General features: G+C 37.8%; 8 protein-coding genes across 14 annotated transcripts; 7 read left to right on the top strand and 1 right to left on the bottom strand.

The window, feature by feature from the left end:
* Window positions 184–2,017, top strand: LOC104751186. 5 transcript variants are annotated; one of them, XM_010473090.2, is made up of 6 exons: window positions 184–430; window positions 535–599; window positions 1,015–1,063; window positions 1,143–1,243; window positions 1,337–1,419; window positions 1,504–2,017. In XM_010473090.2, the coding sequence occupies exons 1-6, from the start codon at window positions 382–384 to the stop codon at window positions 1,793–1,795; spliced, it is 639 nt and encodes a 212-aa protein (XP_010471392.1). In that variant the 5' UTR covers window positions 184–381; the 3' UTR covers window positions 1,796–2,017. The 5 variants fall into 5 exon arrangements, with proteins under 5 accessions (XP_010471392.1, XP_010471391.1, XP_010471394.1 ...); XM_010473089.2 differs by having other exon boundaries at window positions 1,137–1,243; XM_010473092.2 differs by having other exon boundaries at window positions 400–430; window positions 974–1,063.
* LOC104751187 (abietadienol/abietadienal oxidase-like) lies at window positions 2,101–5,347 on the bottom strand. Its single transcript, XM_010473093.1, has 9 exons — window positions 5,034–5,347; window positions 4,567–4,891; window positions 4,332–4,481; window positions 3,124–3,369; window positions 2,961–3,032; window positions 2,792–2,870; window positions 2,588–2,709; window positions 2,376–2,503; window positions 2,101–2,301 (listed from the first exon to the last, which is right to left on the bottom strand). The coding sequence occupies exons 1-9, from the start codon at window positions 5,264–5,266 to the stop codon at window positions 2,193–2,195; spliced, it is 1,464 nt and encodes a 487-aa protein (XP_010471395.1). The 5' UTR covers window positions 5,267–5,347; the 3' UTR covers window positions 2,101–2,192.
* Window positions 6,618–7,465, top strand: LOC104751185 (bark lectin-like). Its single transcript, XM_010473088.2, has one exon. The coding sequence runs from the start codon at window positions 6,682–6,684 to the stop codon at window positions 7,351–7,353; it is 672 nt and encodes a 223-aa protein (XP_010471390.1). The 5' UTR covers window positions 6,618–6,681; the 3' UTR covers window positions 7,354–7,465.
* Window positions 10,516–12,359, top strand: LOC104751184 (protein N-lysine methyltransferase METTL21A). 2 transcript variants are annotated; one of them, XM_010473086.2, is made up of 5 exons: window positions 10,516–10,846; window positions 11,164–11,306; window positions 11,400–11,584; window positions 11,682–11,789; window positions 11,893–12,359. In XM_010473086.2, the coding sequence occupies exons 1-5, from the start codon at window positions 10,607–10,609 to the stop codon at window positions 12,063–12,065; spliced, it is 849 nt and encodes a 282-aa protein (XP_010471388.1). In that variant the 5' UTR covers window positions 10,516–10,606; the 3' UTR covers window positions 12,066–12,359. The 2 variants fall into 2 exon arrangements, with proteins under 2 accessions (XP_010471388.1, XP_010471387.1); XM_010473085.2 differs by having other exon boundaries at window positions 10,517–10,846; window positions 11,676–11,789.
* LOC104751183 (serine carboxypeptidase-like 2) lies at window positions 13,379–16,073 on the top strand. 2 transcript variants are annotated; one of them, XM_019238075.1, is made up of 13 exons: window positions 13,379–13,645; window positions 13,730–13,875; window positions 13,953–14,029; window positions 14,108–14,230; window positions 14,335–14,437; window positions 14,533–14,672; window positions 14,789–14,875; window positions 14,952–15,020; window positions 15,106–15,177; window positions 15,248–15,366; window positions 15,452–15,565; window positions 15,654–15,703; window positions 15,790–16,073. In XM_019238075.1, the coding sequence occupies exons 1-13, from the start codon at window positions 13,488–13,490 to the stop codon at window positions 16,053–16,055; spliced, it is 1,524 nt and encodes a 507-aa protein (XP_019093620.1). In that variant the 5' UTR covers window positions 13,379–13,487; the 3' UTR covers window positions 16,056–16,073. The 2 variants fall into 2 exon arrangements, with proteins under 2 accessions (XP_019093620.1, XP_010471386.1); XM_010473084.1 differs by having other exon boundaries at window positions 13,381–13,645; window positions 15,654–15,699; window positions 15,785–15,973.
* LOC104751182 (trypsin inhibitor BvTI-like) lies at window positions 20,175–20,979 on the top strand. The gene has a single exon (XM_010473083.1). The coding sequence runs from the start codon at window positions 20,243–20,245 to the stop codon at window positions 20,867–20,869; it is 627 nt and encodes a 208-aa protein (XP_010471385.1). The 5' UTR covers window positions 20,175–20,242; the 3' UTR covers window positions 20,870–20,979.
* Window positions 21,151–22,668, top strand: LOC104751181 (GDP-L-fucose synthase 1-like). Its single transcript, XM_010473082.2, has 2 exons — window positions 21,151–21,331; window positions 21,540–22,668. The coding sequence occupies exons 1-2, from the start codon at window positions 21,310–21,312 to the stop codon at window positions 22,490–22,492; spliced, it is 975 nt and encodes a 324-aa protein (XP_010471384.1). The 5' UTR covers window positions 21,151–21,309; the 3' UTR covers window positions 22,493–22,668.
* Window positions 22,813–26,200, top strand: LOC104751180. Its single transcript, XM_010473081.2, has 4 exons — window positions 22,813–23,469; window positions 23,565–23,789; window positions 24,432–24,788; window positions 25,719–26,200. Exons 1-4 carry the CDS (start codon window positions 22,978–22,980, stop codon window positions 26,181–26,183), a joined length of 1,539 nt encoding a protein of 512 aa, XP_010471383.1. The 5' UTR covers window positions 22,813–22,977; the 3' UTR covers window positions 26,184–26,200.

Genomic DNA, 26,209 nt, shown 5'->3' with positions numbered 1-26,209 from the left:
TCTAAACAATACAACATGTTTTTTTTTTTTTCTTTTTTTTTGTTTTTTAAATTAAGTTTTGAAAAGCTAAAAGATCGTTTAACATATAAAATGAAAAAAGTATTGAGCTATAAGTTATAACGGGCTTAAATTTAGGCCCATAATATTTGTTAAATGTAAACCCAGTGGAGAAGACTGAAAAAAAAAAAAAATCACTCCAGACGGACGATCTTGCTGAAGGAGCATTACCTATTAATTTCATCCTTCTTCGATCGTCATGTTCGTCTCTCTACTCCTAGAAAACGTGGGAACCCTAATCTCCTGAGATATTCTTACTGTTCATTAGTAGCAGAGACGAAGAATTAGATTACGGTATTGGAGAGCGAAGTAGAATCGAAGACGATGGCAGGGAGAGAAGTTCGAGAGTACACAAATCTGTCTGACCCTAAAGGTAAGACCTTTGATTGAATTTGGTTTCTGGGTATGTTTCATTGTAGGTTTGTCGAGAAACCCTTTTGAGCTATGTTTTCCTCTTTTCGGGACTCTTGGTTGCAGATAAGAAATTAGGGAAGGGTAAGATTGATGATGAAGACGTCACATTCCAACGGATGGTTGCAAAGGTTAGCGCGTCGCCCTCTCCCCTGTTACTTACCGTATCTTTCTTTCGAGAAATCTTACTGTGCACAAATTGTAGGGTGAGAGCTCATCTTGCCATAGAAATCGAGTTCAATTGGTCTTTGTTGCAGTATACTTTAGTGGGTTGATGAGTGTTTGTGTGCTTAATGCTCTTCAATTCGATTAAGCTCGTGTTTCTTTTGTTTCCCTATCATTGAGTCAATATGTTGTTGTTACTGATTGTTTTGGTATAGCTAATAGCTGTTAGTGAAGCTGATTTTTCTTTGATATCTTTGTTAAGCATTATTGGATATTGATGTGTTGTGAAGTGTTCGATTCTATTTTGGGACGCGAATTTTCTGATAACATGCCCCGGCAGGGATAACGGCCCCGCCACATTTTTCTGGTTGTTGCATTCAGATGCAAGAGGTTGCTGGTGAACGTGGGGGATATCTTCATGGACGAGGCGGTACCAATCTCTCTCAAATTTGTTCTCATCCTTTATAGTTGTTTCATGGCCATAATTCTTGAGTTTCTTGTAGCTTTAGACAGCGACGATTTGCTTTATCTGAAAGAACAGATGGAAGCAGAGGAGGATGCTGAGCGCCTTCTGAAACGAACTGAGAAACGGGCTTTTGCTGCCTTTAAAATATCCTTTTGATCACTGTGCCACCAGGGTTAAGTTATTGATATATATATGTCTGCCTAAACGTCTTTTAGATTTTTCTTGACCATATACTACAAAGCTGCAACCCAAGCTGATTCATCTCCAGCATCTGTTCCCTTGCCCCTTCGTGTTGAGCCCAAACCAAAGAGTGGTATCAGGTGAAAAATCACACCCTTCCTTATTCACACCATAAAAGGGATTTTCACTCGGCAACCAACTGTTGTAGTTTTACAATGTGTTAGGCAGCAAGATTTGCTGAAAAAAATTGTTGAGGTTAAACCTAAACGACCAAAAGTCTCGACAGCGTCAAGCCCCAGCTTATCACCCCCTGTTAGAAGTGATAAAGGTCCAACGGTTCAGGGAGATAAGCAAAAAGAAGAAGCCAAGACGGTGTTGAATAAATCGGACAGACCAGAGGAGCAACCTGGCACAAACAGAAATGACGGTAAAGCAACCGAAAGCAATGGGAAAGGTCAAAATGCTTTGAAAGGCTTGTTGGGTTTAGCGTATGAGAGTTCAGATGAAGAAGACTGAGGACTGATGAGCACTGAATAGGGTTCTATCTTCTTTTAGTCTTCTCGTGTTTTGTTTTATCGTCTCCAAGTTGTTGGTATCGTCTCAAATCTTACAAGAGTTTAGCTTTAGGATTCAATACAGCTTTTGCCATCTAGCCCTGCACTTGTTGTAATTGTGAAAACCAAATGGGTTTGTTGAAGTTTGAAGAAGAGAATCTAATGAAGATGATTTCTAAAAGCATACGAGTTGTTGTTAGGTGTTCTTGGGCTTTACTATTGTTTAAATCTATAGAGCACTTGGATCTCAACAACTTTGGAGCACTATTATACGAATTTTGGGATTACAAAAAAATCACTTGTTTTACAGGGTATATACACCAATACAGAGATATACAGAGGTGGAGATTGTTGGTTCATTATTGATCCCGAGGAGCATTGTCCCGTCTGTTCAACTGGATTTTGAAGCCATTCACTAGACGAGCTGAAGGGAAGAAGGAGATACGATCTTCCTTAAGCTGTGTCCACCTAAAAGATGCAACAAGAATGAATCAGGTTTAGATTCAGACAAATCAAACCCCAGAAAGAGAACAGGTACTGACCTGTATGTGGTGATGAAATAATGCAGAAAGAGCGCGATTTGAAGGCGAGCCAGTTCTGCTCCTGGACAAAACCTCGTTCCTCCACCAAATGGGCAGTAGAAAGGGCTCGTTCTCCAGTTCCTCTTTTGCTGCATTCACATCAATGAATGTTAACTTCCACAATGATACAAGGTTTAGATAGTAATACTTCAATGCCAAACACAAAGTAAAACCTGAGTTTCAGGGTCAAGCCATCTCCATGGATTGAAGGAGAGACTTTCCTTGTAATAGCCCTCGTCTAAGTGTACTGCAGACAGAAACGGAACCACGAAGCATCCCTTGGGAATAACATAATCTGCATAGGAGCCGGAAAGAGTTGATTTTTAGATCATGTTTCTACCTGCATATTACCGATAATCAAAGATGCTATTGCGTACCTTGGTATGAGACATCTTCTTTTGCCTCTCTCATTAGCCAGATTGCAATTCCCCCAAGTCTGAGTGTTTCATCTATTACCTGTTGAGAAATTTAGAACGATTTTAGTGAAGTTTTCTACCATCTGAGATCAGAAGCAGACCAGCTTCTTGAGCATCTTGATTTACTTACGCATTGAGTGAAGTCCATTGTCTTGTAATCTTGCCATGTTAGCGTTCCACCTGCGAGCCTATCGTGTTCCTCCTGTTCATTTTATAGATTGTTACAGAAGGTGTATTATAAATTGGAACCAAAAGGAACTAATCTGTTATCATTGAATATGCTTTATATGTACCAGGAGTTGGGTCATGGCTTTAGGACAATGAGTGAGGAAGTAAACTGCAAACAGCATTGTTTTCGCGGTGGTTTCATTTCCAGCAAACAGTAGATTGATGATGAAATCCGCCATGGATTCGTTTGGTAAGCTTTCTTCTTCAAGCAATCTTCCAAGTACACCATTACCAGCAGTATCTGATGTTGCTTTGTTCTGCAGCCGCTTCTCTATCGTCTTGTTTATCTTTCTTATGATCTCCTTTCGTGCCTGAACAAAGAAACATACAAAGTCTCAGCTAAGAAGCTCCAAAGCGACAAATCAATCTCAATGTTTTATTTTGGTTAATTTGAAACTTACCTTCATTGCTTTGTGGTATGTGAAACCAGGCAAGTCTATAGGAACAGAGAGACATCCATCAACAAAATCAGAGAAAAGCTGAGACATTTCATTGACTTCTGATTCGCTCGACACACCAAGAAGTTGGTTAACCATAAGATGAATCGCAACCTGAAACACATAACCTAACAAAGCTCAGAAATCAAGAAATTTCATAAAGGTTTCTTCTTCTTACCCTTCATATTCAATCACTTGCCTTTCTGCAGAGATCTTGGAGAAGCACGACTTCACCGTCCTTGAAATTACTCAATGTCTGAAGCATCACCACGGGAATATCCTCAAGAAAATGAGTCTTGAGCTGGTCATGACGCATCATGCTCGATGCAATTGAGTGAAGGCGTCTCTGCTGATCACCATGCACCGTGATCACTCCATCTTTCCCGACCAAATCCCTGAAAGACTTTGGATAACTCGACTGAAACAGCTTGCCTTCGTTCTGCATTATGAACCGGTTAAACGCCGGGTCTGCTGAAACCACTGCCCATTTCCCGAACAAGCTACACGAAAATATCCTCCCATACCTGACTCAACAAAACAACTACAGTCAGACCTCTTGAGTGTTAATCTAAATACAGAACATAACAAAACAGAGCATAGCATTCATGAAAGATCAACAAGAAGATATATTTTTTTTATAAATGTTTTCCGGAGAAAAGGACGAACTTTTTAATTTGTTGATCGACGAAGCTGGAGGGATGAGAACCGGNCGTCTTGTTTATCTTTCTTATGATCTCCTTTCGTGCCTGAACAAAGAAACATACAAAGTCTCAGCTAAGAAGCTCCAAAGCGACAAATCAATCTCAATGTTTTATTTTGGTTAATTTGAAACTTACCTTCATTGCTTTGTGGTATGTGAAACCAGGCAAGTCTATAGGAACAGAGAGACATCCATCAACAAAATCAGAGAAAAGCTGAGACATTTCATTGACTTCTGATTCGCTCGACACACCAAGAAGTTGGTTAACCATAAGATGAATCGCAACCTGAAACACATAACCTAACAAAGCTCAGAAATCAAGAAATTTCATAAAGGTTTCTTCTTCTTACCCTTCATATTCAATCACTTGCCTTTCTGCAGAGATCTTGGAGAAGCACGACTTCACCGTCCTTGAAATTACTCAATGTCTGAAGCATCACCACGGGAATATCCTCAAGAAAATGAGTCTTGAGCTGGTCATGACGCATCATGCTCGATGCAATTGAGTGAAGGCGTCTCTGCTGATCACCATGCACCGTGATCACTCCATCTTTCCCGACCAAATCCCTGAAAGACTTTGGATAACTCGACTGAAACAGCTTGCCTTCGTTCTGCATTATGAACCGGTTAAACGCCGGGTCTGCTGAAACCACTGCCCATTTCCCGAACAAGCTACACGAAAATATCCTCCCATACCTGACTCAACAAAACAACTACAGTCAGACCTCTTGAGTGTTAATCTAAATACAGAACATAACAAAACAGAGCATAGCATTCATGAAAGATCAACAAGAAGATATATTTTTTTTATAAATGTTTTCCGGAGAAAAGGACGAACTTTTTAATTTGTTGATCGACGAAGCTGGAGGGATGAGAACCGGAGACGGCGTTGAGCCAAGCGAAGGTGTCTCCGATTAAAGGCCATCCTCTGCTTCCCGGAGGCAGCGTGTAAGGCTCTCTTCTCTTTCGTCTCGCTATTCCCGCGAGGAAGAAGATGATGATGAAGGCAAGAAATGTGTTTGACGCAGCAGCAGAGAGAAACCAATAGGATTCTCCTGAAAATTCCGCCATTAAAATTAAAACCCCTTGTTTCTTCTGTCTCGGTGTGTGTGGAGAGTTCGTGGAGAGTTTTATATATAGGTTTTTACAGCTAAGACTGCAGAACAAGTAAGCAGCGACTGAGGAAAAAAAATTGAAAAAATAAACTAAAAGGAGGTGATAATGTTAAGCATAATTAAAAAAGAGAGTGGTCGTTGTAGTGTTGCGAAGGTTGCTTTGACCTCAAGTAGCCTTTTTTGGTTAACGTGACGGTGAAGGAATCATGAGGGTAAGGTCAAACTTTATAGAGCCACTAAAAAACGAGTCAAAAAAGTATGGTTCGGACTTAGGAACCACCTAATGGCTAAATAATGCTTCTGACAGGGCTCGATATCCACATAAGTGCCACGACGAGACTTCGTGAGCCGCATCAAAAACCACGCGTTTTATAAAGCATATATGGTCTTGGGGTTTTTAATTACAACCTATATTAGTATATTGCAAAAAAACATTTAAAAAGTGTTACATGTTTCTTTTTTCCTTGACTTGTAGACCAAAAAAAATTGCGTAGTATGCGTGTGAAGGAAATGTAAGAAATGATTATTATAACACAATTGGCATCAAGGAGCCAGTAGAAGCCAGCTAAGACAATATTGGCCTCTAGGGAAAAGCCTCCGAGTCTGTCGGAGACTCCTGACTTGTTGCTTAATCATACTGTTACACGCTTCACTGTTTACACTTCACACACCCAGTGGCCAATGCTATTATTATTGTGTTATAATATAGTTTTTAAGTTGAAGTTTTTTTTTTTATTTTTTTTTATTTTTTTTTTTTTAATTTTAAGTTGAAGTTATTGAAAATCTTACTTAGTTATATATAATTATAAAAAAAACTCATAACTTAAGAGACGATCTATTGAAGGCAAGCCATGGTCTGCGTCAGTATGTTTTTAAACTAGATAATATCGTTGTGCTTTTCTACAATGATGTACAATCTGCAAAGTTCGTGGAAGACTGTGGGAAATGTCCCCATAATATTCAATATGGAAGTTCTCGACCCGTCATCCTTTACTCATATAGTCATATCCAAGAGCGAAGATTTCCGTGAAAAGTTTTGAGTTTCTTTTAGCAATTGGTTTGATGGGGAAACTAGTTTCGTGGAGTAGTATATATTTTCATATTTTAAATATTTATTTTCTTGGAAAATATCCACAAAATTACAAAAATATTCGTTACAAAAATTTTGAGAAAGAAAAACGTGCGTAGACGAGAGCGAATATTCCACATCTTGATGATTGACAAAGACATAATAGAAGGATACAAACTTCAAATATTTGTTTGGCTACAAATTTTTCAATTGTTAGCATTTTTTTTTTTGTTACATAAATTTACATATAATAAGGTATCTAGTATCCACAGAACTCATAACAATTTATCATACTATAATCGATGAAGAATCCTACTTTATCTGTCATCACTCTCACCGTTCTCTCAGCCGTGATATTGACCACAGCTCCAGCGGCCGATGCTGTATCAAGCCAAGTAGTCCTAGACATATCAGGACATCCGGTTCAGTCTAACGACCAATACTACATCATACCGGCCAAGATAGGAACCGGAGGTGGTCTTATCCCTTCAAGCCGAGACTTAAACACACAAGACTTGTGCCTGAATCTCGATATTGTCCAATCATCGTCTCCTTTCGTCTCAGGCCTTCCCGTAACTTTCTCTCCACTCGACACCAAAACCAAGCTTGTCCAGCTCTCAACTAGTCTCAACCTCGAGTTTGATTCCACGGTTTGGTTATGCCCTGAATCCAAGATTTGGAGAATCGACCACTCTGTGCAACTTAGAAAGAGCTTTGTAAGCATTGGCGGTGAGAAAAGTAAAGGTAATAGCTGGTTTCAGATTCAAGAAGATGGAGATGCTTACAAGCTTATGTATTGTCCGTCTAGCTCCATTGTTGCTTGTATAAATGTGAGTTTGGAGATCGATGATCTTGGAGCTCGACGTTTGGTTCTTAGCAATGATCAATCTTTCGCTGTTAAGTTTCAGAAGGCTTATGATTCAAACTCGAACTGTCATCTTAAGTCTAACTGGAGGGTGTTCCCTTTTATGTAACTTGTAAGTGTGAAATCTTGGTAAATTGTCATGTTTGAGACGATATACCAAGTTTATTTTGATGTAAACAACAGTTTCTATGAAATAAAACACATAGTTGTTGTATGGTTTACCTTTATAATTTAATGAAGATGGCATAACTTATAAAATTGCTTAATCATTTTTGGGTTAATTTGAAAATCTATAAATCTTGGGGCAGATATAGGACGTTAATTGATATTACAACAACAAAAAAAACGTTAATTATTTCAAAAATTCTAGGAATCAATAACTAAAGTATTTAATAATTAAGTCTTTATTTAACTCACCAAAATCTAATTTTGGGTACCCAATATTTCAACTCTGGTGCCGATCACCTCTTACAAAATAAATAATAAACTATTCATTAAACAAAATAATCAATATTTTCTTTTAAGAATTTATGTTAATTACAGAAAATAGTCCACGTTGGTTCTTTATGATTTAGATTCAGGTTAATTTAAGATGAACTTATTAAATGGTATGTTTTTGTTGTTCGGTTTAAGATTGAAGAAGTAGATAATTGATGATATATTAGTATGCATTGCATTGTGTTGTGTGATTATTGATGAAATTGAACGTTCTTTCTTGGATCAGATCATCCTCCCAGCAGGCTCCTTCACTATTACGGAAAATCGTCTCCCAAACAACAATCTACAACATCTGGGGCAAAAGAACAACCTCATCCACAACAATCAATCTCTTCCTCCGAAAGTAATCTTCAAGCAACTTGATAGGGACATGAGAAACATCATCTTAGCAAGAGGTTTAGCAACCTGATGCAATTATAGTTAACATGATCTCCAGTGCTTGTGTTTTCCCTGTAATTTGATTTTATTCTTTTTGCCAAGGATCCAATAGCTATAGGGTTTCTTGTAAAAGCCAAAAATTTTCATTATTAATGATATTAACAGTTATAGCAAAAAAAAAGAAAAAACCAAAACCTCAAAGGTAAAGAGGATATATGTTATTATTTTATTGTCTTGTCCTAATATTTTCAGTTCTATGGGTTACTATTTTATCCATAAACTTAAGCAATGATGACTAGTCACTAGGTGTTATAATTGATTTTTTTTTTTTTTGAACAAAGAGGTGTTATAATTGATTATGTAACGTTTTTCCACTGTTTTAATTCTTCAGCTAACGTTTTTCCACTGTTTTAATTCTTCAGCTATCTAAATGATTCCAAACAAATCGATGAATATATATATGTTATTCGTTTGTTTTTCTAATTGGAAATATAGTAAAACCTCTATAAATTAATAAATTTTGCTACTCGCAAGTCGGGACAGTGTAAAAAATAATAAAATAATAATTTTTTTGAAATCTCCATGTAAAATATGGTCCCAATAATATCATAAATTAATAATCATGTAAATTTACATATATATATATGTTGATATAGTAAAGTATGTTTCTCTTAAACCTCATATCTATAAAATAATTGTTATATTGTATCTTCAAACTATAATGATTCAAAATAATCTATAACATTTCATAAAACAGCTAAAACTTTTAAAAGTTTTCAATTTCTAAATATGCATAAATTTGAATAGTTATGTCAAGTGTATAAGTGAATTTGTCTATAATATTTTTAATTTATCGTCAATAATATTTTTTAATTATTTCAAATTCAATTCCAATACCATAAAATTTACAATATCCAAAATTCTAATCTTATTTTGCAAAAATTGTCTCAATTCATAATTTTTAAAAATTAAACAATTAAAATTATACTTATAAATTAATTTACACTATAAAATAATTATTATTAATTTATATGTAACTTAATATCACTATAAATTAATAAAACATCTTGGTCCCAACATTATTAATTTATAGAGGTTTTACTGTATAGGCAATTGTCAACGAGTATATATATTTCCGGAGCTTTTGCAAGAGAGAGATTAAAAGATGGAGGAGATGAAGAGATACAATTAATAAGGATGGGATAAGACTTTAACTTGGATTTTGTACTCAAGAACTTGGTATGATCATGCAAATGTTGATAACGTCTTTTTTGACTAATTTTGCAAGTCTTTCTAAAAAAATAATTAAAATCTTTTGATGGTTTTTGGAGGATTTAATTGTTCCCAATACTCCTTGATTGTTTAAAGTCCGTATGTGAACACGAAAACATTTAAATGATAGCAATTAGTATTGCAGATGCATTTCAAATCCAAATCAATGCATACAATTAAATATATATTTAACTATTTTTTTGAAAATGTTTATAATAAAAAAAAATGTTTATAATGGTTAAATACGGACCATATATCTAACTAGTTTTCAAAGAGTTTAACTTTGGCAATCCGAGTACCTTCAAAGAACTTTATACTGCAGAAGAAAAAAAAATGTTAGATCAATCGACAAATTTCTCACCAAATTTAATTTGCCTAATTTTACTTACATGTCATTTTTTGTGGCTTTTGGGTGCACATTAGAAATAAACTATTTTGCTGGCTCCATGACACATTTTAAACCACAACCCAAGGACACATTATCATCAGAAAGTCGTCGTGTATTTCCTCTAAAATTGTCATGTATTTATTAATATATGAATTGATGTAATAAAATAAAATTACTAAAATCAGAGTAAATAAAAAATTATTTTAAATTTGTATAAATTATACATATATTAAATAAAATATATTCAAAAAATAATTTATGAAATCAAAAACTCAACTATCGTATGATGCAAATAATAATAATTTTTTATCAAAATTTAATTAATTATGATATTAATTTATAGAAAATATATACATATATAATATAAAAAGAATAATAAAAATCAAACCCGCGGCCTAGCGCAGAGTCCAACCTAATTACATTAAAAATTTAAACTTTTTTCTTGTCAATTTTGAGTGTGATTAGGCATCATTAGTCTATTATAGTATTATTAAACATATGAAATGATTGAATGAGAGTTCTTTACAACTTAAAACCCATTATCATTATTAAACCATCATCATCAACAAAAAAAATATTTTCTAGTTGATCTGATCATTTGTTTGATCGAATATGTACTTATTTCGCCCAGCTTTTGGTTTCAGGCGCATAGGAAAAACATAATATAAACATTTAATCGGCACGTTTATCCGAAAAAAGTCGTTAGTTTTACTGGAAACCTCTTTCTAACTTATGGACCTGGTCACAGGTTCGAAGTACTCAAGATACATTTTTTTTTTTGGCTTGTAGTCACCAAAATCTCAGCGCCGGCGTGGGAGCTGGGACAATGGATACGGTGGAGGAGATACGACGAATGAGTGGTTACGGCGGAGATGTGATAGTAGTCGGTGGGTTCCCGGAATCGGAATCTGAATCCGATTTAGCGGCGGCAGAGATTATGGTTATATGGGCTATTCAAGGGCCAACTTCTTTTGCTCCAAACGCTCTGGTTGCTCAGTCTTCTCTTGAGCTGCGTCTCGACGCTTGTGGCCACTCACTCTTAATTCTCCAGTCTCCTTGTTCAATGGTAACTCCTTAGCTTCTCTGTTTCAGTCAAATTTCACTGCTTTCTCAGTTCATTGCAATCAAGTTTGCGTCTTTCGAACCCTTATTGAGAGCCCTTTCGATGTATTGAAACGAGGGGTTTCGAGAAGATTGACGAGTTTGTGTCTTTGGGATGTTGTTAGAACATGTTTAGTGATAAATTCAACTTGTGTTAAGTGGGTTTACCTTAACATTGAAGAAAGTGGTGAATTTTATTCTTCTTGCGTTTGTTTGATCATGAAGCGTGTTAGAACTATCTGATGGTTGTTTGTTGTGTGTGTGTGTGTGTGAATTGTGAAGAACACGCCTGGAGTAACCGGGTCAGTAATGTGGGACAGTGGAGTGGTGCTAGGGAAGTTCTTAGAACATTCTGTTGACTCTAAGGTTCTTTCTCTTGAAGGCAAGAAGATAGTCGAGTTGGGTTCTGGTTGTGGCTTAGCTGGGTGAGCAAAAACCCTCATAATCTCTCTCCTCTGTGAATTACCACCATTAGTAACGTGTGACACAACATTTAGTTCGTTTCTTTCTTCGTTCAGTTGTATCGCAGCACTTTTGGGAGGCAATGTTGTACTCACTGATCTTCCAGATAGACTGAGGCTACTCAACAAGAACGTCCAAACCAATTTGCAGCGTGGGAACACGCGGGGATCTGCTGTTGTGCAGGAACTTGTTTGGGGAGATGATCCAGATCCAGATTTGATTGAACCACTTCCTGATTACGGTATCCTCCATCTCAGTTTCATCTCATCCCCTTCTTGTACATACCATATTTTCTTGTTCTACACCTCTTTATTTTGCTATGCATTTTGTAGTATTAGGCTCAGATGTTATCTACAGTGAAGAAGCTGTTCACCATTTGGTTACAACGCTTGTGCAACTTTGCGGGGATCAAACTACAATCTTCCTATCAGGAGAATTACGGAATGGTGAATCATCTATTCTCTCATTATTGCTTTTAATCACATTACATAACAAGAATACAATGTCTGAAGTTTGCTTACTCCTTTATGTTGTTGTTGTTGTTGTCAGATGCTGTTCTTGAGTATTTCTTAGAATCCGCACTGAAAGACTTCGCGATTGGGCGTGTGGAACAAACACAGTGGCATCCGGATTATCGCAGCCGTAGAGTCGTGCTATATGTTCTTGAGAAGAAGTCGAAGAGATGCCTCGCTGATGGTTCTTCCCTTAATCAATCTTGTTAGCCATTTAGGTATGTTTGTTTACAGTTTATGGTAGATAATGTCAAAAGAAAGCACTTGGAAAATTGAGTTAAACGTATGCTATGAAAGATAAAGAACATCACAGAAAATTATGCGAGTCCATATCGGAGAACAACAAAGCCTATATACACTTAATATTGGTTATTGATTTAGTGACTTCTCTGGTCGGATCCTTCCTTACGTATACAACTAACAACGTTATGCTAATAGAGTTTGAGATCTAAAAAAACAGATGTACTATTTCTATGTTAATTTTGTTGGATTGAATTGGATTCAGATGATGAGTACAGTTGTTTATATTATTGTTATGACTAAAAATATTTTAAGTAAGAAAACTTTTGTGATCACTTATAGCAAGGTTCACGGGTGAGAAATTTTCAAATTAGAAAATGTGATAAAGGTGCAGGTGTAATAAAGGCAAAATTTGAAAGATAAAGAGAGTTAGTCGTAGGCGACTTTTTTGTGTGTTTACTGTAAAGATTCAATAATTATCTTAAACGGACACTGCTAAATTAGGAAATGGTAAACAAATACGTTTCCTCTGTTCTGAAGTCGTTGATAGTGCTTCTTGAGTCAGCAGAATGTTTGATTATGCCTCGATAGTCAAGTTAAGTCCTGGTTTTGAAGGCCCTCTTCCCTTTGAGCTCGAAACCGGATTAGTTTTCTGACTACTTCGTGTGATTAAATCCGAGTTTTGAGTCTGGAGTAGGTTATTTGTAAATGAAGAAAACAGCAAAATATTAGAGAAGGGAGAATCAAAACGTGCTCATTGATTGAGGTGGAGGTTAGCTGGATAGGAACCTTTGGATAATGAAGCGAGAAAGACGTATGCGTTTCAAACAGAATCAGCACTCAGCAGCATTATATGTGATTTACTGATTAAAAAAAAGTTCATAACAAAAACCAAGGAAATTGAATAATCTAACAATCTAAGCTTAAATTGAATGGATGCTAATAAAAAAAAAGATTAAGAAAACCTCAAATATGTAAAACTATGCTGTCCAGAACAACAAAAAAATTCTATATAACATATAATGTTAGGGGGGTAATTGATTTGCTTGGTTGGAATCATATCATCGAAGATATCTGGTATGCGATTATAGATCATAAGTTAATATTGTCAACACACACAAAAAATGTTTAAATAAATACTACTATTATAGTATAGTTAGATTTTTATGAAGGCGAAAACAAGGACAATTATTGAGTAATTTTGTATTCCGTTTTAACATTTATTAATTTATTATTACACCGTGTGAGGGATGAGGATTAAGGTGACAACGATGGTGATGAACCCAAATTAGAAGATTGAGAGTTGGTAAGCGACTTTTTTTGGGTCCTAGTATAAAGAGATACAATAATCATGGTAAAGGGGCTCTGCTAAATTAGAAATTGAATTAGGAAATGGCAAACAACAACTACATTTCCTCTGTTCTGAAGTCGTTGCTTGTGCTTCTTCTTCACCTTGTCTTCTTGAATCAGCAGCAGAATGCTGAATCTGCCTCTACCGTCAAGTTTCTTCCTGGTTTTGAGGGCCCTCTTCTCTTTGAGCTTGAAACCGGGTTTGTTGTTTTCTCTCATCATCTGATTTAATCCGCGTTCTGAGTTTTAAAATTCAGTAGGTTACTGTTTTCTTGTGAATGAAGGTATATTGGTATCGGTAAGGAAGAGGAACTGCAACTGTTCTACTACTTCATCAAATCTGAGAGGAATCCAGAAGAGGACCCTCTTCTTCTCTGGCTAAGTGGTGGACCTGGCTGCTCTTCCATCTCTGGCCTTCTTTATGAGAATGGTTAAATCAAAAATATCCATTAACTCCTTCTCTTTTGCATCAAGGATTACTCGTTTTAATTATATGGGTATAAGCAGGGCCTCTGAAGATGAAGCTTGATGTTTACAACGGAACTCTCCCTTCTTTGGTCTCTACTACATATTCATGGACAAAGGTAAACAAAACTGTGTATTCACTCATATTCATGGATAGTCACAAAACTCAATATATATTCTTGATTCATCTTCCTCAGACCTCGAGCATTATATTCTTGGATCAACCTGTTGGAACTGGCTTCTCCTATTCAAGAACCACACAGTTTAATAAACCCAGTGACTCAGGAGAAGCCAAACGGATCCATGAGTTTTTGCAGAAGGTAGATTAATGTCAAACTTAATAGTCTCCTCTCCTTGATACCAAACGGTCATTGCCAAAATAGACATTTTAGGAGCCTTTTCTTCTGTTATTGTTGCCGTACAGTGGCTAGGCAAGCATCAAGAGTTTTCCTCCAACCCTTTCTATGTCGCCGGAGATTCTTATTCCGGTATGGTTGTTCCAGCTACCGTTCAAGAAATCTCAAAAGGTATGCATATGGTTTCATAATATCAATTTTTCCAAAGCCTTTTCCTCAATCAGTATAATTATTGTAACAGAACAAACTTGATGATGATGATGTAGGAAACTATCAATGCTGCAATCCTCCAATAAACCTCCAGGGCTATGTGCTCGGCAACCCGGTAACTGACTATACAGTTGATTATAACCACCGCATTCCATTTGCTCATGGAATGGCCCTGATCTCTGATGAACTCTACGAGGTATATATGGAACATGACATTTTCTTTTGTTTCTTGCTCTTCCTCATTCATGACATTTGCTTTTGTTTCTTGTTCTTCCTCATTCATGACATGCATTTGCTTTTGTTCGATCGCAGTCTTTGAAGAGAGTCTGCAAAGGAGACTATGGTCACGTTGATCCACATAACACAGAATGCTTGAAACTCATTGAAGAATATAAGAAGGTTACACATTCAATCGAACAATTTTAGGTGTTGTGTGTGTATGATCATCACTTTTTTTTGGTTATTTTTCTTCTAGTGTATAAGCAGATTATACCGATCATTTATATTATATCCATTGTGCGAAACTGAAACTCCAAATTGCTATGTAAGTAATCCATATATATCTTGTCTTCTGTTAACCGTTAAACTATTTGTGACTTTTTGTTTATACAACAAAGTTGTTTTTGTAGATTTATCGGTATTTTCTAACTACCCACTGGGCCAATGACGCTGCTGTGCGGGAAGCTCTTCAAATCAATAAGGTACAAAGTTATTTTCAGGGTTCTTGGTAAGGAAACAATTTCATTCTTATAGGAGGATTTATGATTACAGGAGAGTATAGGGGAATGGGTACGATGTTATTTCGGTATGCCTTACACTAATGACATTAAAAGTAGCATACCTTACCATGTGAATAACAGCATCAGTGGTTATCGTTCTCTCATCTTCAGGTCAGAGTTCAACCCTTTGACTGATCTTTTGTCCCTACCAAGATATATAACTAGTAGAAACTTTTATGCGGTTTTTGGTGAATAGTGGTGATCACGATTTGGAGGTACCTTTCCTTGCAACTCAGGCTTGGATAAGATCTCTTAACTATTCCGTCATTGATGATTGGAGGCCATGGATGATCAAATATCAAATCGGGGGGTATATAATCCGATCGATTCTTTCAAGAATAGGTTCTCTTATTTATGAGTCTCACTGTAAAATTTACTCTTGATTCTTTACTTGACAGATACACAAGGACTTATGCAAATAAAATGACATTTGCTACTATCAAAGCAAGTCTTTCTTCTATCCTTTTCCGTACAAAACATTTTTGTTGCGGTTTTAACTTGTATTGAGAGCTGTGGGTTTTGATTATAGGGAGGTGGACACACACCAGAGTATAAACCAGATGAAACATTTATCATGTTCCAAAGGTGGATCAATGGCCAACCTCTATAAAAGAACAGAGTCTATATGGTTCTACCGTTCTACACATTCTAAAAGTCATAATTGTATATTAAATAAGTTTGTAAGCAAGGGTCAACATGCTTTTCAAGCTTTGCTACATCTGCATTTCACTTCTTTAAAAGAAGTTAAATTCTTTACACACACACAAAAAAAAAAAAATACATATATAATCTATAAATAAAATATTGATTTTTTTTTTTTTGAGAGAGGTCTAATTTAAAAATTATTTTTCCGTTTTAAGATTAGATTAACCAATTACTTCAAAATATAATTTGGAAAAAAAGTTGGATGGTTATTTAGCGGAAATCCAACTTAAAAAAAAAACAAAAAAAATAACAACTCTCAAAGTGATGATCATATCTTCTCAACTCTCAAAGTGACAAGGTCATGTACAGTACAACTGCTTAATTTTAATGTCCAATATAAATGAAATAAAAAGAGATGACAATTCACTATATGTAAAAATCCATTACTCGATTTTTCTAATCCTGGCATACCTTACTCGAATGAAACTACTTGATTTGATTTGCTTTTATTTTACTTACATTATAGGTTGACTCGGTATCTCGTGTTTAACGTTGATTTAATTTACAAAAGTTAATAGAATAAGCATGCCATGTATATGGACCAGGCGACCAGGACCACGATCAACGGTTAATCAAATTGCGATCAGAGTGCTCAAATTAATACTGGTCAAACCTAGATTGAACCGATAAAAACTGATATTTACTTGGATTATCTTTTCTTTCATAGAACGTTTAAATCAAATTCGTATATTAATCTATGTGTACTGAGATATTTCAACATCGAGACGGACGTTAAAGCCACGATCTGCGTCCAAACAACCTACTGGTGGGTTGATACGAAGGCCAAGTTTCGCGTGACGGCTGGTCCGAAGCCAGAAGAAGAGTCGTTGCTGAGTTTCTTCCAGATCCAGCATGTTTACGACCATTTTTACCAGTTTGCGTTTTGTCCTAGTGGTCCTAAAGGATGCTACGATGTCGGGATATATGTGGATGAAAATGGCGTCCGACGTTTGGCTTTAACCAAGAGGAGTGACAATAAGCCATTCTTGGTTATGTTCAAGAAAGCAAATGTGTCAGAGGCCCAGAGATCTCCTCCAAGACCAAGACTATGTCTATCTGAGAGAGAAAAAGATTACTAAATTCAGTCATAACTTAATTAGACTGCTAATAAATAACTCTCACTGTGTTACTCTGTTTCTCTTTGTTCATCAAATTTGGAATAAAACACATTTCCTCTGTTTCTTTTAATATTTCTTCTCTAGTTTAAGATTCAAAATAAATGGAAATTAAACATTAATTTGTCTCTGCCTTTTTGGTGTTTATAGATAGAAACATTTAAACAACCACATGTATAAAAAGTCAATGATCTAACAAGACAAAATTTCTACAAATGATAAAACGTGATCCATGCAGATATTGTAATAGTAAAAACTGTTGAATAAAAAATCAATGTTTTTTTTTTTTGGCAAACAAGAACTTTCATTCAAATTAAATCCCAATAAAGAGTGTGTTCTTCCAACATGATTCAGAGTAGCCATAGAAAGTTAAAGATAAAGGCTCCATGAGCTTAACAAAAGAATTTTCAAACTGGCAAAGTTTTACAATCTTTGAGAAGTTTATTGGATCCAAAGTGGATTCGTATTCGAAGTGAGGCTTCACGAAATCCTTGACCAGCGGGTGATCATAAATGGCTCTAGCAGATAATGCGTTTGAGCAGAGTGAAAGGTTGTTCCACAGGGGAACGCTTGTGGGGTTTGTCGCCAACATGAGGGGGTTCAGGAGCATGGGATCAAAGTCCTTCAAGCCTTTAGGAACAAGCCTCAGGTTTCTAGATGAAGCTATAACCGGAAGTCGTAGAGAATGGGAGTCAAGCCGTAACAGAGCAGGTGGGTCATCCCTCACATGGCAATGGAGGTAAATGAAATCCACACAAAGCTTGTAATCAATTTGGTCCTCGAAAGTGTCAACAGACCCAAGCATTCTATTTAATGGTTGTAGATGGTATAGGGGATTAAAGGGTTTAGGTGTAGGGTTCAAGTAAGCTGTCGGTTCAGATTCATAACTATGGCTGTACAGAACAAGCATCCGGACAGGGTGAATAAACTGACCTCGACAAAGAAATCTATCAAGCAACTCTGAAGGAACCAATGTTCTGCTACCGAGGGAACCTCGTCTTGACCAAGCAGGAAAAAAAGGTGCTAAAGGAGTTGAATTTGACTTAAATCTCTCACCAACAGAGCTGAGCTTTAGGTGATGAGAACGTGGTTCATTGTTTTTGGTAATGGGCCGAAGGGTGGTTACTGACCAAAGTTGACACTGAAATAGTGGAGCTATTGGTAATACGTATGCTAGGAGGTCAGGGAGAGCAAGCAATAGGGATAAACCGAATGGTAGGTCAGAAGCATTATCTATGAACAGCGTTGCAAGACTCCAAAACAAGCTCTTTAATTGGCCTTGACGCAAGGAAGATTCAAACACAATCGAGATATCTAGGGATCTGCTATCGAGTGGAACTCGTCTTGACCAAGCAGGATACAAAGACATTACACGATATAGGTTTGCTAAGAGATTAAAACTAGCGATTCTAAGGCTTTTCCAGGTCAGGGATGACTTATAGTTTATCCATCCTAAAATATCTTCCAGGGTTTGAGAATAAGAGTAGAGAGATAACATGGGACAAAGAGTTCTCGAGAGAAAAGCAGAGGTCACCAAGGAGGAGGTTTTCTTTGTCAAATGTTTCACCGGTGCTGGCGTCAAAACAGAGCTTCCGTCCGAACGCAGCCAAGTAAAGAACTTGGTGAGAGGATTTGGATCCAAGGAGCGGTAAGGTGATAAATTTGACGGCTTAATGGGGTGGTGAGACGGACGAGAACCGGGCCTAGAGGAATACTGATGGGTCTCTCGAGCAGGAACACGGGGGTGGGAACTCGATGTGATGGATTCACCGAGAGGAGTACCCAGATACGGAGTCGGAGTAGGTGGTTGAAGCTGTCGCTAGGGCAGAGACGAGATTTGGAATCTCGACAGGCTGCCGATAGATCTGAAACTAGAGACGAGTAGACTACAGGAGAGAAGGAGGCCGTGGAGAGGAAGAAACCAAGTCCCAGCAACGCCGATCAAACTCAATGCCGTCGGGAGAGCAGATCTCGATGGTTGTGCCAAAGAGAAAAGGGAAACTAGGGCGAACGTAACAATTCTGGGCACTAATAAACAACGAAAAATCAATGTTTATGATGTTAACTTCATTAGAAGAATGTTTATGTTTATTGTAATGAATACTATATAACTCTATGATTTTGTGTTAGTTTCCGGGATTCTGCTTCTGGATTTCTTGTGCTACTCTACTTATAGAAAACATATATTTTTTTTATAAGATCATATTTTCGAGAAATTAAAGTTGCCAATATCGAGAAAGAATTATTTTTTATCACACGAGCGTATACTTTGGCGTCTACCACATTGAAATCAAATGTTAAATTCCTGGTGTTTATCCTTATACACTATAAAATTGAAATTGTAAATTGAATATCTACCGAGATAAAGACATGTATGGATTAGAATCAAAGCATTATCATTAATTTCGACTACGTGTCCGTTTTGGTTGGTTTAATCAAATTGAACTGCAATAAACACTGAAAAAGCATAAACGAATCTTGGTTTGCATTCTTTGCAACATTTCTATATCTGATAGATAATGTAGTTAAAACCATCGGACGAAACATAATCGTTTGAAAAAATTATGGAATTGTAAGTTGTTAGGAACGGCAAAAATTGAAAACATACTAAATTAAACTAGAATTCTCGTACATTAACAATAAAAATTTCAAGATCCAAATTCCGCACGCCGCGACAGAGTGATCTCGACTCTAAAACTAAGAGCGTAGTTTTATTATAGCTCTAGGTAGAGTAGACAAGCTCTACACGTTGGTCAATTACTTGGTGTTGGTCCGAATGTCTTATCCGTACGTAGTGAGTACGCAGAAAAGCTTTTTAAAAAAAAGATTTGTCCAACTCCAAATATAATTAGTTAAAAACTTTGACAAAACTGAGCTTAAACAAAATAATAATACACAAATCGAAGAAACGTGTGTAGAATGTTGGAAAATATGATCATGATCATCTTCTCAATGTGTAGTAACGCTAAAAAAAAAAATCATAAAAAATATATAGAGTTTAAAGTTTACAAGCTAAAGCATACACTAACAATCGAAAGCCGCCTTGCCTAGTCACCATTGGCTATAGTGTGTTTCTATAAATAAGTATCACATAAACCCCATATCTTCTTCATCCACAAAAATAACCATTAATTGGCTATAATCATCACAAAAAAACTACCAAACCCATGAATCCTACGTTTTGCTTCGTTCTTGCCTTAACCGCAGTGCTGGCTACGAACGCTTATGGTGCGGTTCTCGATATCGACGGAAACATCATATTCCGCGGTAGTTACTACGTTCTCCCAGTCATCCGTGGCCGAGGCGGCGGCTTGACTCTATCAGGCCGCGGTGGCGAGCTATGTCCTCTCGATATCGTGCAGGAATCGCAAGAAGTCGATGAAGGCAATCCCGTAAAATTCTCAAACTGGAGGCCTAGAGTTGCGTTCGTTCCCGAATCACAGGACCTCAACATCCAAACAGACGTCGAAGCCACGATATGCTTCCAGTCAACCTACTGGCGGGTGGGTGAGTTCGACGAGGAGAGGAAGCAATACTTCATTGTGGCTGGTCTTAAACCAGAAGGGTTCAGACAGGACTCGTCCAAGAGTTTCTTCAAGATAGAGAAATCTGGAGATGATGCGTATAAGTTTGTGTTCTGTCCTAGCACTTGTGACTCTGGCTGTCCAAAATGCAGCGATATCGGGATATTCGAGGATGAACTCGGCGTTAGGCGTTTGGCTTTAAGGGATGAGCCGTTCTTGGTTATGTTCAAGAAAGCTAACGTGACCGAAGTTTCGTCCAAGACTATGTGAATGTGACAGAGGACAAGTCTCAATCTTTACTTTGACTAATAGTAATACTAATAATAAAACCTCTCTGTTTTCTTGAAAACGAATGAAAAATCTTATCTCTTGTTTTTCTAGTCAGTAGCTTAATATTCACGTCACAATATCATCATCACAAGGTATGTAATAAAATTTCGTGGTCAACGATTGGAACTGGGTACGAAACGGAATATGTCGGTTTAATACATCAATCAAAACGGTTAGCTATTCAAACAGATGGGCCTCTTTTGGGCCGTGAGTTGGCACAGTGCAAATTGGAATTTACGGTTTTATCAGTAACAGTCAACGGTTTCATAAATCTCTGGACCTAAAAAAAAAAGTTTTTCGTGGTGACCAAAATAATCGTCCACCCGATCTCTCAGATTCTTCCATTGTCAAATCTTTTAGCCTTTGTCTCTCTAACGAAAATGGCGGAATCGATCAGCTCAGGTACATCCTTCTTTCTTACTTCTTAAGCTTTCCCAGTTGCAAATCTGAATTGAACCTTTCGTATGTCGTCGACATTTGTATGATGGAATCTACGAGTGATTTTGTTATGGAAGTGAAAGTGTAACGGCCAACGTATAGTGATTACTGATCAAAATTTCGCCAAAACCCTAGTCTTTAATTTCGCAGCGGTTGTTTTTGAATTGTGCAGATGTTTCGTCGATGTGTGACAAATCCGCCAAAATCTACGTCGCGGGTCATCGTGGTTTGGTTGGATCTGCCATAGTCCGCAAGCTTCAGGAGCTTGGATTCACCAATCTCGTTCTTCGAACACACGCTGAGCTGGATCTCACTCGTCAAGCTGATGTTGAATCCTTCTTTGCTCAGGAGAAGCCAGTTTATGTAATCCTAGCAGCTGCTAAAGTTGGTGGGATTCACGCTAACAACACTTACCCTGCTGATTTCATTGGTGTCAATCTCCAGATTCAGACCAATGTGATCCACTCTGCTTATGAGCACGGCGTGAAGAAGCTTCTCTTCCTTGGATCTTCCTGCATTTACCCTAAATTTGCTCCGCAGCCGATTCCTGAGTCTGCTTTGTTAACCGCACCGCTTGAACCAACTAATGAGTGGTATGCTATTGCTAAGATCGCTGGTATCAAGACTTGTCAGGCTTATCGGATTCAGCACGGATGGGATGCAATCTCTGGAATGCCAACTAATCTCTATGGTCAGAATGACAATTTCCACCCGGAGAATTCGCATGTGCTTCCTGCTCTCATGAGGAGGTTTCACGAGGCGAAAGTGAATGGAGCAGAGGAAGTTGTGGTGTGGGGCTCTGGTAGTCCGTTGAGGGAGTTCTTGCACGTTGATGATTTGGCTGATGCTTGTGTTTTCTTGCTGGATCGGTACAGCGGGTTGGAGCATGTTAACATTGGTAGTGGTCAAGAAGTGACCATCAAAGAGCTGGCTGAGCTGGTGAAAGAGGTTGTTGGCTTTGAAGGGAAGCTCGGATGGGATTGCACTAAGCCAGATGGGACGCCGAGAAAACTGATGGACAGCTCAAAGCTCGCATCTTTGGGTTGGACACCAAAGGTTTCTCTCAGAGATGGTCTTCTCCAGACTTATGATTGGTATTTGAAGAATGTGTGCAACAGCCAGTAAGTAATCTTTTCTCATACATATAACTATGAGTCTCACTCAGGTAAATCATCTGCTTATCACCACATTGTGGTTTACCTTTTTTGAGAGATTCAAGAAATCGCTTTTTATCTACATTGACTGAGGAATTTACATTGTCCGAGATTAAGATTTGCGTATCGATACAATTTTGTTCACAACTATAATTTGGTTTACCCTCGCAAGCTGCAACGCTCTAGACACGTAATAGTAGAACAAAATGACAGATAATGAATGTAGGCCCAATGGGCTAACAAAAGCCTTATTTAAAGATAGCGTGAACAAAACGCACCGCGATTCAAACGTGAAAAATTAAAATAGTGATCCAAACAGAGCTCAAGCCCTAAGCGTCCCCTTCGTCTCTCTCTTGAGTTCAGAGCCCCGCTCAAGTTTCCGATACGAAACTCATTTCAAATTAATTGTAATCAAATCTAAAACACGGGGAAAAAAAAGAACAAATCGCCGGCGAAATGCCTTCTCCTCCGGTGCCGGAGACGGTAGTGAGCAACCGCTTCGTAGCTTTTCTCATTTGGCAGTCGATACCTTCATCAGCTATCTTCTTCTTCTTCAACCTTTTCCTCTTCACAACCACTTCAATCATCTCCTTTTTCTTCACTTTCCTCGTCTTCCAAACCTCACAGCTTCTCTTCTCCGTCTCATTAGCTCTCCTCTCTTCTCCGACTCCAGATTCTCCGCTTTCCCCTTTCCGATTCGCTGTCGGCCTTCTCCGTAATCTCTCGGATCCCGAGTTCCGCCGCCGTGCTCGAGTGTCCTTGCGCATCGTTCTCTTCGTCTGCGCTACTTCCCTCGCTGGATTCTGCTCCACCGCTGTGTTTTGCTTGTCTAATGATTCATATGGAGCGATTGGAAGAATAGGGTTTAGGGGATTTGTGACTGGGTTACTCTACGCCGTCCTTTTCGTATTTAAGCAGCGATGGGTTTTGGAGTTTCCGATTATTCAGGTTTTGTGACTTTGCTTCTTGATTCGTGGAAAGTTTTATCAATTTTGTATCTTTGGCTGATTCTTACTTGTGTTTTTTTTTTTTTTTCTAAACAGCGTCCACCGTTCTTTAGCTTCAAGATTGGGCTTCCTTGTGCTGTAACACAAGCTCTGAAGCTATCGGGTGTGCTTTATGTTTTGTCAACCATAATGCTATTGTTTCTCCTAGACTGGTCGGGTGGGCTTGTGTCTGTATCGAGATTCTTGGGTGAGCAGGTCTTATCTTATGCCGGCAGTTTCTGCCTGATTCTCTCTTGGGAAATCACTCACCATATACATAAGGTTAGTTAAGTTTTTATTTGATGATTTTGAATCGATTGATGTGATTGGTTGGTGATATATCCGTTTAGATTGGTGGGATGGTGTTTAGTCTGTCAAGTTCCCCGTAACTTTTTAAGTGAACTTTAGACTGTAGAAGAGTTAGAACTCACTCTCACTTGACCGATACAAAACTTAACTGAGAAAGAAACTGAAAAGCAACGATAAGTTAGCTATGTTTGCCATCAAATGTTGCAGTGATATTTCTTGGATCTAGTTTCCTTTATTCTCTGTGTTTTCATGCTAAGCAATTTCTACTTTGGAAGCCCATGTCCAGGCCAAACACTTGCTGCCTATCCTTTTCAGTCTATAGTTGTATTTTGTAAACTAATAGAAAGTTGTATGAATATGCATACATGATACGTGTATATGCCTTTTTGTATGTCCTACTACTTTGACCATTGTTGAGGGAGACAAGGAATTTATTCATCAACTTGTTTACATTCCCTGGATAGCTTATCCTGCAATAAACACTACGAAGAATCATCTCTGAGTTTTTGTTTTGTGTGTCACTTCTCACTGAATCAAGGAAGCATAAACTTTAGCTGCTTTTTCCAGGTTCTAAATACAAAAGAAGTTAGTTACAATTGTGGTTTTCTTTTCCAGGTTCTGCACACTAAACGGTTCAGTTTTGCTCCTCCAAAAGGATCTGCTGCAGCAGAAACGAATCCAAGCGAACCTCTTCTTACTGCTTTAGAAGGGAGTACTCCAGGTTCCCTTGAGCACTCTCTTGCATACCTTGATCTCTACATGGTGTCTCAGAATAATGTCGACACATGGCGTCGTGCTGCCTTTTTTGAGGAGTCCACCGAGACTTACAAAAGAGTAATCACTCTCTGCTTGAGGCCTTTGGAAGAGCTTTCCTGCAACTTATCTTCTGGGCTAGACCACACGTGTATTGAAACACCACCAACCGAGTCATATATCGACCCAAAATTTGGGGAATCACTTAAGTCTTTCCAGGTAAAGCGCNACTGAGAAAGAAACTGAAAAGCAACGATAAGTTAGCTATGTTTGCCATCAAATGTTGCAGTGATATTTCTTGGATCTAGTTTCCTTTATTCTCTGTGTTTTCATGCTAAGCAATTTCTACTTTGGAAGCCCATGTCCAGGCCAAACACTTGCTGCCTATCCTTTTCAGTCTATAGTTGTATTTTGTAAACTAATAGAAAGTTGTATGAATATGCATACATGATACGTGTATATGCCTTTTTGTATGTCCTACTACTTTGACCATTGTTGAGGGAGACAAGGAATTTATTCATCAACTTGTTTACATTCCCTGGATAGCTTATCCTGCAATAAACACTACGAAGAATCATCTCTGAGTTTTTGTTTTGTGTGTCACTTCTCACTGAATCAAGGAAGCATAAACTTTAGCTGCTTTTTCCAGGTTCTAAATACAAAAGAAGTTAGTTACAATTGTGGTTTTCTTTTCCAGGTTCTGCACACTAAACGGTTCAGTTTTGCTCCTCCAAAAGGATCTGCTGCAGCAGAAACGAATCCAAGCGAACCTCTTCTTACTGCTTTAGAAGGGAGTACTCCAGGTTCCCTTGAGCACTCTCTTGCATACCTTGATCTCTACATGGTGTCTCAGAATAATGTCGACACATGGCGTCGTGCTGCCTTTTTTGAGGAGTCCACCGAGACTTACAAAAGAGTAATCACTCTCTGCTTGAGGCCTTTGGAAGAGCTTTCCTGCAACTTATCTTCTGGGCTAGACCACACGTGTATTGAAACACCACCAACCGAGTCATATATCGACCCAAAATTTGGGGAATCACTTAAGTCTTTCCAGGTAAAGCGCAGTTCAGATTTAAGCCCTTTTGTATGTGATAATATCGTCAGGTAGCTGTAACCAAATTATGTCTGCTCTACGTGTGGTATTTGCAGCTTTATGCATGGTGTGCTCAAACATCTGCATCTCTGACTTCAATCTCTCACAAGGAAGACAGGCTTGGAGTAGCACAATTATCTGGTGGGAACACTGATGTTGTCTCGACGCTTCTATCACTTTTGCTAGCTATTGAAACATTTATGGGGAAGAAGACTAATCTTCAATCGCCTCAACAACTGATGGGGCCTGCTAGTATCAAATGGGCGACCTCGAGTATGGTCAGAAAAGATGTTAAACCCATCAAAAGGAGTATTGGCGCAATGTACTCCTACGCGTATGCAGCTGTAGATGTTTTGAAGATATCGATATACCAGATTCTGTCTACATTCCGCGACGAAATGATTAACAGCGACAGAGCCGGACTTCTTGGTAGAGATTGGATCGGAAGCAAGAAACCACCTTTTGGAACAAACGACATGTTGCTGCAGAAACTTAAGCTCTTCCTCGAGGTCCAAGCTTGATGGAAGATTAGAGAAATGTCTCCATT

The sequence above is a fragment of the Camelina sativa genome, chromosome 16, assembly GCF_000633955.1.
Source record: "Camelina sativa cultivar DH55 chromosome 16, Cs, whole genome shotgun sequence".
NCBI classification, from domain to species: Eukaryota; Viridiplantae; Streptophyta; class Magnoliopsida; order Brassicales; family Brassicaceae; genus Camelina; species Camelina sativa.
This window is presented reverse-complemented; position numbering and strand designations above follow the sequence as displayed.

What these genes read in the sequence shown, in the direction of transcription:
- LOC104751186 (XM_010473089.2), top strand. Translation starts at nt 382, where the DNA reads ATGGCAGGGAGAGAAGTTCGAGAGTACACAAATCTGTCTGACCCTAAA. An exon ending in TCCAACGGATGGTTGCAAAG is followed by an intron (nt 600 to 1,014) that starts GTTAGCGCGTCG and finishes TGTTGCATTCAG; the next exon opens with ATGCAAGAGGTTGCTGGTGA. An exon ending in GGGCTTTTGCTGCCTTTAAA is followed by an intron (nt 1,244 to 1,336) that starts ATATCCTTTTGA and finishes ACCATATACTAC; the next exon opens with AAAGCTGCAACCCAAGCTGA.
- LOC104751187 (XM_010473093.1), bottom strand. Translation starts at nt 5,266, where the DNA reads ATGGCGGAATTTTCAGGAGAATCCTATTGGTTTCTCTCTGCTGCTGCG. An exon ending in CATACCACAAAGCAATGAAG is followed by an intron (nt 3,370 to 4,331) that starts GTAAGTTTCAAA and finishes TTCTTTGTTCAG; the next exon opens with GCACGAAAGGAGATCATAAG. An exon ending in TATTTCATCACCACATACAG is followed by an intron (nt 2,302 to 2,375) that starts GTCAGTACCTGT and finishes TGCATCTTTTAG; the next exon opens with GTGGACACAGCTTAAGGAAG.
- LOC104751185 (XM_010473088.2), top strand. Translation starts at nt 6,682, where the DNA reads ATGAAGAATCCTACTTTATCTGTCATCACTCTCACCGTTCTCTCAGCC.
- LOC104751184 (XM_010473085.2), top strand. Translation starts at nt 10,607, where the DNA reads ATGGATACGGTGGAGGAGATACGACGAATGAGTGGTTACGGCGGAGAT. An exon ending in TCCAGTCTCCTTGTTCAATG is followed by an intron (nt 10,847 to 11,163) that starts GTAACTCCTTAG and finishes TGAATTGTGAAG; the next exon opens with AACACGCCTGGAGTAACCGG. An exon ending in TGAACCACTTCCTGATTACG is followed by an intron (nt 11,585 to 11,675) that starts GTATCCTCCATC and finishes TGCATTTTGTAG; the next exon opens with TATTAGGCTCAGATGTTATC.
- LOC104751183 (XM_019238075.1), top strand. Translation starts at nt 13,488, where the DNA reads ATGGCAAACAACAACTACATTTCCTCTGTTCTGAAGTCGTTGCTTGTG. An exon ending in CTCTTTGAGCTTGAAACCGG is followed by an intron (nt 13,646 to 13,729) that starts GTTTGTTGTTTT and finishes TTGTGAATGAAG; the next exon opens with GTATATTGGTATCGGTAAGG. An exon ending in TCATTGAAGAATATAAGAAG is followed by an intron (nt 14,876 to 14,951) that starts GTTACACATTCA and finishes TTTTTCTTCTAG; the next exon opens with TGTATAAGCAGATTATACCG.
- LOC104751182 (XM_010473083.1), top strand. Translation starts at nt 20,243, where the DNA reads ATGAATCCTACGTTTTGCTTCGTTCTTGCCTTAACCGCAGTGCTGGCT.
- LOC104751181 (XM_010473082.2), top strand. Translation starts at nt 21,310, where the DNA reads ATGGCGGAATCGATCAGCTCAG. An exon ending in GGCGGAATCGATCAGCTCAG is followed by an intron (nt 21,332 to 21,539) that starts GTACATCCTTCT and finishes TGAATTGTGCAG; the next exon opens with ATGTTTCGTCGATGTGTGAC.
- LOC104751180 (XM_010473081.2), top strand. Translation starts at nt 22,978, where the DNA reads ATGCCTTCTCCTCCGGTGCCGGAGACGGTAGTGAGCAACCGCTTCGTA. An exon ending in TGGAGTTTCCGATTATTCAG is followed by an intron (nt 23,470 to 23,564) that starts GTTTTGTGACTT and finishes TTTTCTAAACAG; the next exon opens with CGTCCACCGTTCTTTAGCTT. An exon ending in TCACTCACCATATACATAAG is followed by an intron (nt 23,790 to 24,431) that starts GTTAGTTAAGTT and finishes TTTCTTTTCCAG; the next exon opens with GTTCTGCACACTAAACGGTT.